This window comes from Coccinella septempunctata, chromosome 6, assembly GCF_907165205.1.
Source record: "Coccinella septempunctata chromosome 6, icCocSept1.1, whole genome shotgun sequence".
In the NCBI taxonomy this organism is placed as follows: domain Eukaryota; kingdom Metazoa; phylum Arthropoda; class Insecta; order Coleoptera; family Coccinellidae; genus Coccinella; species Coccinella septempunctata.
In genome coordinates, this window is record NC_058194.1 from 10,718,307 (window position 1) to 10,731,244 (window position 12,938).

At 37.5% G+C, this 12,938-nt stretch overlaps 1 protein-coding gene across 7 annotated transcripts in view; it reads left to right on the top strand.

The window, feature by feature from the left end:
• Window positions 1–12,938, top strand: part of LOC123315166 (laccase-2-like) — a 150,635-nt gene that overhangs the window by 101,868 nt on the left and 35,829 nt on the right. For all 7 annotated transcript variants that reach the window (XM_044900760.1, XM_044900757.1, XM_044900759.1 and 4 more), the window contains exon 3: window positions 12,263–12,534. In XM_044900760.1, coding sequence (XP_044756695.1) covers window positions 12,263–12,534 — 272 coding nt within the window. The remainder of the gene's footprint in view (window positions 1–12,262; window positions 12,535–12,938) is intronic.

Here is a 12,938-nt window from a genome sequence, read left to right on the forward strand (position 1 = left end):
TTATGTTGTAGCTCAGCAAATAAACCTGTAGAAAAACGCTACTGGATGCTATCAAAAAAAAGTGTCTGTATAATGTTTTAATTTCAACATTCTAGCACAAACAGATATGGAGATAATGACGAAAGTTGAAATCGCCCAAATTTCAATTTTGGCCCATAACTCGAAAACAAAAGAAGATAGAGAAATGCAGTTGATGGCATTATTAGTTTCTCGAAAAAAGACGACATGAATGGTACATTCATTTCTATCTCGTTGGGTTAAAAAGTTGTAGTTCAGGTATCACCAATTTTGCTCACACTGTACATGATCATTTAGGCTAGCAGTTTTGTTCAAAAATCTGGGTGTTGAGATTTTTGGCAATTACTTAAAAGTGGACTGTTACCAAATGATTGAGTTGGAGATGGTAAAATAAAATCTTTATTGTATATCAAACACGTCACATAATAAATAGACACTCGCATGAAGTAAAATTATATACAACATCTAAACAGAGTGAACCTATTTACAAGTATTGAGAAGTTATTGAGAGAATTTGAAAGAAATGTTTCAATGAGAAAATCAACGTTGTATTTGCTTGAGAGAAAGAGCAGGTTGAGTGAATATCATGTATCGAGTAACAAGATCAATTATTATGTGTTTGATAAGAATTGAGAGAATTGAGATAGATCTACTTAAAAACGTGTCTATGTATTTTGAGTTGCATAATAATTGAGCTTGATAGTTATGAATTGATGTGAGTGTTATCATGCAAGCACAACGTTTACAGTGATAGAGTTTACGATTTCATAAACTGTCTCGCTATCAGAAAAACAGAAGGTTGCAGTGACAACTTGAGAAGTTAGAGATATGTAATGTAGTGAGACAGGTGTAATGAGACAGAATGAGAGAGAGATGATTACCAACGCTTACAGGAATAGCAAATCTATTAGAAAAGCAGAAGGTGTTTTATGGGAGTACATAAATTGAGGTGAGTTGTGTTACAAATGTAATGTAGAGAAATGAAATATTGTAAACGTAGAAAGAATTAATGAATAGTATTCATAATTGAGGTGAAACAAGAAGAGCAGTTCATAACGTTAGAGAAAGAAATAAGGTATCATAAGTTTCAGGTAATAGAGTCATGCAAAAGTTTATAATAAATTATACTTATTGAGTTGAAATCAGGTTGGACCTCCTCAAGCGTTATCACAAACCAGTCTGTCCAAGAGAGTTGATTGAGTGTATTCCATTATTCAGAGTTCTGAGTGTAGTGAGATGGATTTCGATCTGGTCTATGAGAAGCCTTCGAAGTGTCCAAGTTGAGCGTAGAGGTACCTGAAACTTAAGAGGCCTGAGAAGTCTGATCGTATGAGGTGTAAAGTTAATCTGAGGTGACATATATACAAAATGAGAGTGAATACAAGTATATAAGCTTCTAATAGAGTGGTGTGATTCACAGTGAATGAAATATCGATGCATTTTGAGGAGGTTGAAGCAGTTAGGTACATTGAGCACGTGATTGATTGAGAGATTTGTAGAAAATTGAGAAAATATACATGCAAATATGATAGAGAGATGTAGAGCAGAATATTGCAAATGTAATAGTGAGAAAATGCATAGCGATGGAGTGAATGTTGAGAGGAAAATTATGTAGAATGATATTCTAACGTGACACATGCAAAAAATGATTACATTTTTTGTTGAATGAAAAAAAAAGTACTGTACCTTTTTGAGATGTTAATCGATTATTATAATATAAAATAATATTATCAGATTTGAGCTGACTGAGAAAGTTGAGAGTGCACTAAAAAATCACGTTAAGAATTCACACCAAGTTACAATTCACTTGAGCGAACGAAGAATCTAAAGAGAATGAATTAAATTGAGCAGATTCAACAGGTTCCACCGGTTTTTTTTGAACAGCTGATTGACAGCGATTTAAAGGTTATGTTCATAGAAGCATGTAACGATAAACGTAGTCACTGAGTTGATAGAGATGTGCACCGAGCTGATAGAGTTGGGTTAAAAATTCCTCCAATTTTTAACAGTCTTTTTTAATCGGTTGACTAATTTTAAGTCCTTTTAGAATGTCCTTGTTTTGGTTTTCTACTTCACCGTTTTGTTGCGGCCAGTAAGGAATGGTGTATAATAATTTAATTCCTATTTCTTTGCAGAATTCTTTTTTCATCTCATACAAACTGTCTGCTATTATCACTAGTTATCGATTTTGGGTATCCAAGCCGAGAAAAAATGCACATTGACGGAATTTTTTCCATTAATCGTAGTCACGAAGTTAATTTCTTTGTACCAACTGGAGTAGGTAGTCTATAATCACGAATAAATAGTAGCTGCTTCGTAGAGGTCCCGGAAAATCTACTGCCACATCTATCCATGCTTCCAATAAAAGCATTCTACTCTTCAATGGTTCCGGTGTATTCGGTGCCGACACTAAAGGTACGCCCCGGGTTGTTTTTGTTTACATTGTTATAAATATAGACAAACTATGGTTATAAACCAATTGACAGAACGCAGAGAGAGATAGATTGCTCTACATCTTCCCCTTCAGTCTTTTTCTCCTCAGTTTGCCTGCATCGAGAAGCCATTCCAGTTCTTTTGGAGTCCAATGGCGTCCCCTCGTCACATCAAAATCATGTCAATTTTGAACGCTCCCTCGCAAAATCGTTCGTCAGATTTTCGAATCATGCGCATTTTGACGTGTTACCACGTCACGTCACCTCATCCCCTGCAGTTGTAGGGGAACGACTCCTTTCGGCGAGTGAATCTATTTTAGGCCACCAAACTTCTGTTCTTAGTCGGATTTTCATACCTACAATTCCTGGATATCCTTATTCGTGAGCTGCGCTAAGTGCAGAGTGATGTAAGCTGGGTGGCATAACTATTTTGTTCCATCTTGGGAAAATATTTCTATGGAAACAGAGTTCAAGCAGAAATGCTTGATGAGGCTTAATCGAATCAAGCATTTCGTTGTTGTGAATCCACCTATGAACTTTCATTATTTCTTCATTCTGATCCAGAATACTTCTTGATGTCCGATAAGGTTATGGCCACTGGTCCAGAATATTCGACTATTTGATAGATATTTTCTTCGCTGTCAAATGCTTCTCGGTTATTGCCGACACACAACCTGGATAGAGAGATAGGATGTTTGTTTTGCCTGGTCTGTAGATCACTTTGAAGTTGCATGACAGTAGTCGTAATACCTACGTATCTTTCAATCCTAGCATAAGGTTTTGATTTTGTACCGAAGATGACTTTCGAAGGCTTAGGATCCGTAACAAGTTCGAACTCTTATAATACAAATAGGCAATTGTGAAAAAGTTCGACTATCCAAGCAAGTGGGTCGTAGTAACCAAGTGTCTTTATTTTATTCAAGGATTTCTTTAGACTGCATAATGCATTTTGTTTTTTTTTTCCAATATCTATTTGTGCGTATTTTCCTAATTTCATCCTCAATAGCTCTCCGAGATTCATATGAAAACAGCAGATGTCCCGATCAGAGCTGGACCGATTCCAATAAGACTCGGAATTTTCCAAGGAGACTCGCTCAGCCTTCTGAGGTTCTGCATGGTTCTTGTGAAAAATCGGCGGTATTATGATTTTGTAAAAAAAGAGTAGTGGACTGTATAACCAGATAATTGAGTTGAAGATGGTTTTGTCAGCTGCTTGAAGCTAATACAGTAATTAAAACAAATATCAAGCCGAATATAATCCAGAGTGTAGTTCCAATGAGAAGTCACAACGTTTAGAGTAACCTATATATCAATGAAAATAGATTGCGGGAGCCTGTTTATTCCATCAGAAAAACAAAAGGTTAGAATAATGAATTTTAATGAGAAGACTGAGTTGTAATAGTGAAAGGGGCCCAAGAGGTGGAACTAAATTGTCTAGTCTAGTCATCAATGAGAGATCAATGCACACATTAAATGTTAGTAGAGCAATAATTATAATAATGAGGATAAATTCAGATGAAGATAAATTCAGATTTTTCACGTAAAAACGTGGAAAAATGCTATGTTGCTCTGATGAGGCCAAATGAGGCCGAAACCATGGTCAGCATCTGCTTTTCTTCGGTGGAGCGTACTCCATTTGGGGGCCTTGACGATGACAAATTGGCTAGCTCAATTCAGATCGTAACACTTGTCGATATTCATATCGTCGGGTGGTATGCATCTGAATTTATCCTCATTATTTTATTCATTGCCTCCCTGTTAGGCGTGATCACATTCTTCATTAATAATTATAATTTTAATAGGAGCATGATATATGTATGAATATCAGGTTTAAGTTAAAGAGAAGAGCAAGAATAATTAATCTGAGAGGAGCAAGCATATTATAATTATTATACATAACGTTGGTCTTGAAGAGTGCAAAAATTCATAACTGAATACAACATTTACGTGTAAGCATGATTAAAAGGTCTATCAGAAAAATAGAAGATACACTAAGAAACCACTAATCGTTGGTTTTGAGAAGAGCAGAAGGTTGTTTATCTAGCACGAATGAATATAATAATGTATCAAGGAGAGTACGAAGTATAATGAGTAAATCATCCCAGTCAACCAGAAATGTAACAGTAAGTCGCAGGGAGTACCCAAAAATATCGCATTGAAGCGCTTCTTTGAGAAGTTTCATGGATGTACTTAAGATTTCACATTGTGGACATTGACGTCCGCATATTGTTAAGTTTGCGAATTCCTCAACTTTAGATCCCTAGTGGTTGCATGTAACATCATATCGAGATGTTCCGATGAAGTGAACATAGCTACTATTATGCGACTTCTCTCTGTTGATATTTTTGAAATATTGAATCTGTGATATTTTTAGAACATGAAATGATGTGTTGTGAATATATTTCGATGAACTCTACCCAGCGACTTCTCTAAGAAAAACTTTCAGTAACTGTTTCTAATGTTCTATTTATCAGCACGTGGTCTCGAGGTTAATTCATAACCTAAATCCCGCTATGCAAAACGTGGTGTGACGTGTTTCGTTCTGTGACTGCGTTGTGTTGAGAGAATGGACAAACAAAATCTTTATGAATGAATTTTTAGAATAATTTTTTTAATCGAGCTGTTCTATTATCAAATTTCGTTTTAGTTAAGTGTTACTTGACGTTGATTGATTAATTAACGTGCAGTAAAAGGTGAGTACTATTGATAATGACTACATTATGATCACTTCTTGGCCCTCTTATCCTCCCCATTTTTGCACCTTTGTGACGTTCAACTTTGAACATACCTCATATGAGTTTAGGTGATAAGTAACATTCACAACCTTCAAAATCAAACTTGGAATTGATTTGAATCATCGGGAGAACTTCAAATTATTATTTAAGATACTGTGCTGAAAAAAATCACCTTCAACTGTTGTTAGATTTTTCATGACACTCAATTTATTACTATCAATACAGCTCTGATTTTTTCTTCTTCAGCTGGACCATGCCGTTCCTGAAGTGGAATGAAGATTTATAACAAGATATATGTTCTTTATTTTATATATTTGGATTTGTATGAAATATATTAATCTTGAATAAAAAGATATCAGTAATTCATATAGTTATTCAATTTCCCTTTTGAGGATGAGAGCAGAATGCGAAATATATGTAGGTAAGAGTAAAGAGTAAACACAGAGTACAAATGAGGCGTTCAGAGCTGAAGAGGCCCAAGCTACATTTTTTCTGAAATTGAGTTTACGAGTATATAAAATTTTGATTCATTTTCAGGCAGTTCTTACTGTTAATTCAATTTCAGAAAAATTGTAGCTTGGGTCACTTTTCCTCGGAACGCCTCGAATATAGAGTGCAAATTGATTGACACGATGGTAATTATCGAATTGAACATGAATATAACTTCAATAGAGGATACACTTTGGTAGTTTATTCTGTCAAAATAATCGTTCCAAAAACCTCCAAAATGAGAAGTCGCACAGTTGCTGTCTAGGGTGCTTTTTTTACACCTACTCTGTGATGTACTGGGTAATTACCCGCGATATGCGATGTTGCGGACATTAAGCACTCTCCAGTAAGTACTGGTGGCCTTTTTTTAAATCAACATTGTGAAGTCGCATTTCCACAGTGGTAATTCCCAACAACTTCCCTGTGACTGAACCTGGTTGGCTGGGATGTCATTTGAGTGTGCACGATTACTAGACTAAAGCAGGCCTTCCAGGGTGGAACCAAGACGAGAGACTGTCAAGCAGTATCATGACTTACCACTTATTGTTGAACCATATTTGAGAAGTTCGAATCGTGTTCTGAAGGAAAACCATTAAATCCAGGGTCCACCCTGGAGAATATTCATCTGAAACTCGACAACACTAATTAGTCACATGTAGGTACGTAAGAGACGTGAACATCAGAGTTGTCTGGAAAAATGAAATAAACTGATTCAAATGAAATAGATGATCACGAGAAAACAAGGAATCAGTATTCATTATCAATGGGGAAGACGTGAGGAGGTTTCAATTCTGCATACCAATTTCCATGTGAGAAAATCTAGAGAGCTCTGAAAATCTGGTTGAGGTGTGAAATATAATAAAATATCCATTCATGATTGAAGAGACTCGAGAAAAAAACAGTGAAATGAACAGTAAAAAATGAGAATCATCAATATCTTTTGTAGATTTTTCATAATCTCGTACATGAACATATTCCATTCATAATGAAATCATGAAAAGGACATGGAAAAGAATTAATTTAATTTTGAGAAGACTGAGAGTACATTACCTTCTGAGGATAACAATTTAGCACCAGAATTGAACGAGAAGACTTTAAAGAGAATACTTAAATGAGATGAACTACAATAATAATGAGGAGTCAATTCTGCAACGCGAACAAAGACAATGATAAAAAAATGTGGAGTTTTCCGCTTGTGAAAACACTAAGAGTGGAGCTGCTCCTCCGATCAATTAGAGCACCGCAGAATTGGAGGAGCGTCGACTAGAGATAGGTCGAAGGGAAGCTTCGCTCGATTTTTAACAGCCCTAAATCTCTTGTGTCATGAATCTATGAGAATTCAGTCGAACAATTCGAATGACTTCGAGAATATTTTTTGAACAAGGCTGCTTCATCAGAACTTTATCGTTGCAACAGGCGCACTTAGAAATCCTCGAACACTCTGCAGAAAGCAAAATGCAGAAACTGATTGCCAAACCTTCACATGGGAGACATCAGAACAAGGTCAACCATGATTACGTCGACATATCTGCGTCGTACTATTGGTTGGAAAGTTTTTTCCAGAGACAGAGGGCTTCATCATTGCCATCCAAGATCAAGTGATTCCAACAAAGACTTATACGAAATATATCGACAAGGATACCTCAGTGGCGAACGATAGCTGCCGTAACGGCTGTGCGACACACGAAACCATCCACGGGGATGCCAGAAGATCGCAGGCACGCAGTACAAGGATACACATGATGCTGTTGCCAAGATTTTACAACAAGAATTGGCAATAAAATAGCCTATTTTGAGCTCGAAAAAGGTTACGTATTACAATTACCATCCAGATTCTGTATTGGAAAATGATCATCACAAGCTCTACTGTGATCGCTCGGTTCCCACGGGTCGTAAAATTACACACAATAGACCAGCAGTGGAACCACGATCGATCGACAATCTATCGACAACCTATCGATGTCGGATTCGGTGAGGCGTTGTCAGCAATCTAATTACACCCGACAGTTTTCGTGTTGACAAGATGTTCATACAGAGGATACTGATCATCTTTGGTACAAATTTTCAAGTATTCGACTCGAAGATGAGGCAGAAAAAAAGGGGAAAAAACGGGATTACTGTCGAGTCGTAAGCTTGTGGTACGTATCCTGAACTCCTATAGGTAGGTCAACACAGACTGCGTGTTCTGAATTTCTGGAGTCCATTTATAGCTGTCTGGAGCTGTTCGCAGATGATGCTTCCTTTAGGGGTCAGGGCTAAAAGTATTGAAGAACTGAATCATGAAGAACTCATTAAGCGATTCCTTGACTGGTGTCGCAAAAACTCGCTCGTTATAAACTTGGCTAAAACTCAAATTATTAAGTTTCAAAACGGTGATTTCGGTGGATCCAGCTCACTTGTACTGAGTGTTGCGGGGAATTCTCTTCGCACCGTGGAACATGTTAAGTTTCTGGGACAGCGCGTTGATAGGTTTTTGAGGTGAAATTTTCAGGCGGACTTTTTGTGTCGAACGCTCAATAGTTCGTATTACGCCCTGCATCGACTGAAGGGGCTTGTCTCTACTGAAACCCTTTTGAATATATATTATTCTCTAGTTTACAGTCACCTTAATTACAATACCATCCTAAGGGGTGCATCGTCGGAGTGCAGCAGGGTGTTTATCACTCAAAAAAAGATTATTCGTCTCATATTCGGCCTGAAACCTAGTGATTCATGAAGGTCGATATTCAAGAACTTTCAAATACTTATACTACCCTGCATTTACATTCTGAATTGCCTTTTGTATGTGCGATCAAGATCAAATATTAATCTTCTCCCGAAGTGTTCCGATTTCCATAGCTATGGAACTAGGTACGGAAATATGATATGTGTACCAAGACACTCAACTGCCAAATACGAATCATCACCCAAATATTCCGGTATTGCTTTCTATTTTCTATAACCATCTACCGAATAGGTTAAAGTCATCGAATGAAAGGATATTCAAGAAAGAGATCAAAATGATGTTATGTTCCAAGGGTTATTATGACTTGAAGGATTGTTTTGCAGATGAACTGAACTAGTGGTTATATATTACTTATATTGTGCTCAATTGACATTTCCTATATACCTCTGTGGTATCGGAAAGGTTGAATAAATTATTATGGCTTTAGCCTTGCGGCTTTCATACTCCTCTCCAGAGGAACATTAACTCATCCCAGATATCCCAAATTTCAAAAGGATTAAGCCCTGTTGGAGCCCTTTCCAGGTTTTCGGGCTCGTAGTGGTGGTCGGATGCGGGTCGTTCTTCGGCTCCCTGCCGTCGGTTGGATTTCTTCTCCACCCGCACTTCCTGTCGGAGCAGACGGTGTTCCTTTGCATTTCTCATGCACTTGCGTACAGTTCTCGCCGTTCCGAGCAGTACCGCTTTCTGCATGACTCTATAGATATTTTCATCCAACTGAAGTTTCCTCAAGTTCTCTAGTAGTTTCTTCAGTATCAGGCTCTGGTTCTGGTTTGTTCCTCGAGATCTCTGTATTTTGAGATTTTTTCAGCGTGCCTAACTAGAAGATTATTATTATTTGGAATTGCCACGTCGATGAATAGTGCTCTGTCCTCATCTTTATTGAGCAATATGAGGTCTGGTCTATTGTGGGTTATTTTTCGGTCTGTGAGAACCGTGCGATCCCAGTAGAGCTTGTGATGTTCGTTTTCCAGCACAGCATCCGGATGGTAATTGAAATAAGGAACCTTTTTCGAAGTTAGAAGTTGGTGTTTTAGTGCCAATTCTTGGTGAAGAATCTTGGCAACAGCATCATGTCTATTCTTGTACTCCGTGCCACGATCTTCTGACATCCCCCAGTAATGTGCTGGATAGTTTCATGTATCGCACAGCCATAACGATAGCTAGCGTCCGCCACGGAGGCATCTTCGGGGATATATTTCATGTAGTTCCTTGTTCGAATCACCTGATCTTGGATGGCAAGCATGAAGCCCTCTGTCTCAGGAACTCAGGAACAACCTTCCGGAAGTCAACCAGCAGTTCGACGCAGATATGTTGACGTAATCATGATTGACCTCGTTCGGATGCCTTTCATGCAAAGGTTTTCCAATTAGTTTCTGCATTTTTCTTTCTGCAGATTGTTCGACAGTTTCCAAGTGGTCCTGTTGTAGCTTCAATTGAGTAGAGCTATCAGCAACACAAACTACTCGATGGAGTTCTGACGAAGAAGCCTTGTTCAGGAAATATTTTCGAAGTCCTTCAATTTCCTGGGAGATGCGGATGGACAAGTCAACAATTCCTCTATCCCTGAGGTATCGTGGCCGCTCTGTCCGCTCTATTGAGCGTTTGGAGTGATGTTTATTATGTTTTGACAGCATCCTCCTTATTTTTCTCTGCAAGGCTGCTAAATCCGTAGTGGTCCAAGAGATGATACCGAATGAGTCGTTCAGCGCCGAACAAGCGTAGGTATTAATCGCTTTTATCAGATTCTTGCTGTTAAGACCAGTTCTCACTATGCTTCTCAATCTTCGGTTCAACTCCTCCGTTAACTCTTTCTTCATCTGGCTCTGATTGATTTTTCTTGCCTATTAGATGCCTAGATACTTGTATTTGTCTTTTTTCTTCAATGCTTCAATTTCTGCACCTTCCTTGGGTTTGAACGTGCCATCTTCTATTTTTCCTTCTTGTTATGTTCAGCAGTCGAAATTTTTCTAGTCCTTTCGTTTCATTTTGATGTCTTCCGTGAATCCTTCCACCATTTTCAGCATCTGTTACATCTACCAAAAAACGTTAGATGCGAAGAATTCCAAGTCGTCCTTGTAAAGGAGATGATTCAGTTTCATCATAGCTCTACTGCCGCTCTTGATGGCAAATCCGTAGTCCGTGGAATTCAATCTATGGACAAGGGATTCAGGGCCATGCAGAACCGCAGAGTACTCAGTGAATCCCCTTGGAAAATTCCGCGTGTTATTAGAATAGGTCCTGTACTAATGGAGCCATCTGCTGCTTTCATTTGAAGACTAGTACGCCAGGATGACATGGCGTTTTTCAGGAACTTAACAATATTGAGATCCACCTTGTAAATCTTCAAGATCGTCAAGAGTCATTCGAGAGGTATGGAATCGAATGCTTTCTTGTAGTCTATGTACGCAGCGTAAAGATTCCTTCGCTTGGAGGACGCTTGATTGCAGATAACTGAATCAATTTTTAATTGATCTTTGCACCCTCGGCTGTCTTCAGTGCATCCTTTCTGTTGCATGGCGATGATGTTATTCCTTTCGCAATGGTTGTGAATTCGGTTTGAAAGGCACGATGTGATTAATTTGTACATCATTGGAGGACATGTGATTGGTCGGTACTTGGATGGGTCTTCTGTATTCCTTTGGTCTTCAGGTAACAGGAATGTTGTGCCATGTGTAAGGAATATTATAAAAATATTGATCTCATAACTATGGGGTACGTATAATAAGTAAGCAATCTCCAACTTTCATAAAAGAATCTCTCGATTCGCTTCGAAGAAGCTTTCTGTTCAGCCTGGCGGAATCCGCCAAACACCGTTCAGAAAAACTCAACATATTTGACTATTTTTGAATCAGAATATTGAAGTGTTACCAAAAACGATATTTCGGTTGAATTCCTGTTGGCTGGCTGATACGAGCGGAAATGATGCAATCCATATATTTGATTAAAAATATTTATCGTCAATTATTTTAACTTTTAATTCTGATCACTTTCATTTCAACATAACTTAGTATGTATGTTCCCTGGGCGAAGTTTTCATGGAAGGCAGTAAATTTTTCAGTCCATAGATATCAATCCTAATTTATGGTGGTATTCTGCTTTCATCTGTAAGCGAATCTGTACCTTTTTATAAGCTTACAGAAAAATTGCAATTCTGGACGTTTTTAGTGATTTGTAGCTTACAGGAATCCGTAACTATTTACGATAAGTAGTTCAAAAGTAACATTGTAAAGAAGATAGTTACAGGAACATTTCCAGAATTGCATTATTTACGAATCTGTCAATCGGGCACTGACAGATCGATCGTATCATTATTCTTCTTCTTCAATCCTTTACTAAGTTCTAGGTTAAGTATCATTATTCTCTCATGACTGATGGTCATAGGGAGGACTTGAATTTTATTGGAGTAATTCCGGCTGTCACAAGCCTTGTATTTGGATTATAATATACAATTATGTATTTGTTCGCAGCCTGCTTCGTAGTCCCCTCACTTATTCAAGATTGCCAATGGAAGTACCTACTCTACAAAAGAAAAATATATAGTTGTATTCTGCTTTTCGAAAATAATGGAATTCTTGAAGTGTTCCTGTAACTATTTTCTTTACAATGTTACTTTTGCACTACTTATCGTAAATAGTTACGGATTCCTGTAAGCTACAGATCACTAAAAATGTCCAGAATTGCAGTTTTCTTGTAAGCTTATGAAAAGTTATAGACTGGCTTACCTACAGAGGAAAGCAGAATACCACCAATAATTTGATATCTGCATTTTTTGCACATAAAGATGCATCTTTGACAAATAATGCACAGTCACATTATTGTTGTACATGATTCATGTTATGAACATCGATTATTATATTTTACAGGATTAGAAGTCAGAAAAGAATATTTTCAGTACGTTCTGATAGACGATTATGTAATCAATCATAATCCCTGTAACAGAAAATGTAACAAAGAAGATCCACCAATGATTTGCAGATATCATTTTATTCTTGAATGGTATGATATTCTTAGCAAAGCTTGCTATAATTGCCCACACGTACCGTCCGACTGTTTTCGTCATGATTGTGTACCAGGAGATGGAATTAAAAGAGCCGTACTGGTTGTTAATAGAAAACTACCGGGACCTGCTATTCATGTAAGTGTTACAAATTATTCCTTCATAATTCGATTGAATGCTGTCACACGGCACAAATATGAAAATCTCTTCAGAGATTATACCACGGGACTTTCTCGCCATACGTATCAGTCGTAAAAGGGAAAAAACTACCAGAATGTGAGGTGTTGCCAAAACACTTGAACGATAAGGAAATAACATAAATGAATGTTTGTTCTTCAGTGAAACAAATTTTTTTATTCTTTTACCGTTTGACGAATAAAAAAAAATTTCTGGCTTTCCGAGATGACGAACTGATTGAAATGAATTATTATGAAAACTCCATATAAATTAGTGGTTTCTGACGTAAGTTATTCGTTTTCTCTTTTTGAACAGAAATAATATCAAAGTCAGAAGCCGATAAAATGAAATTTTTTCATACATCA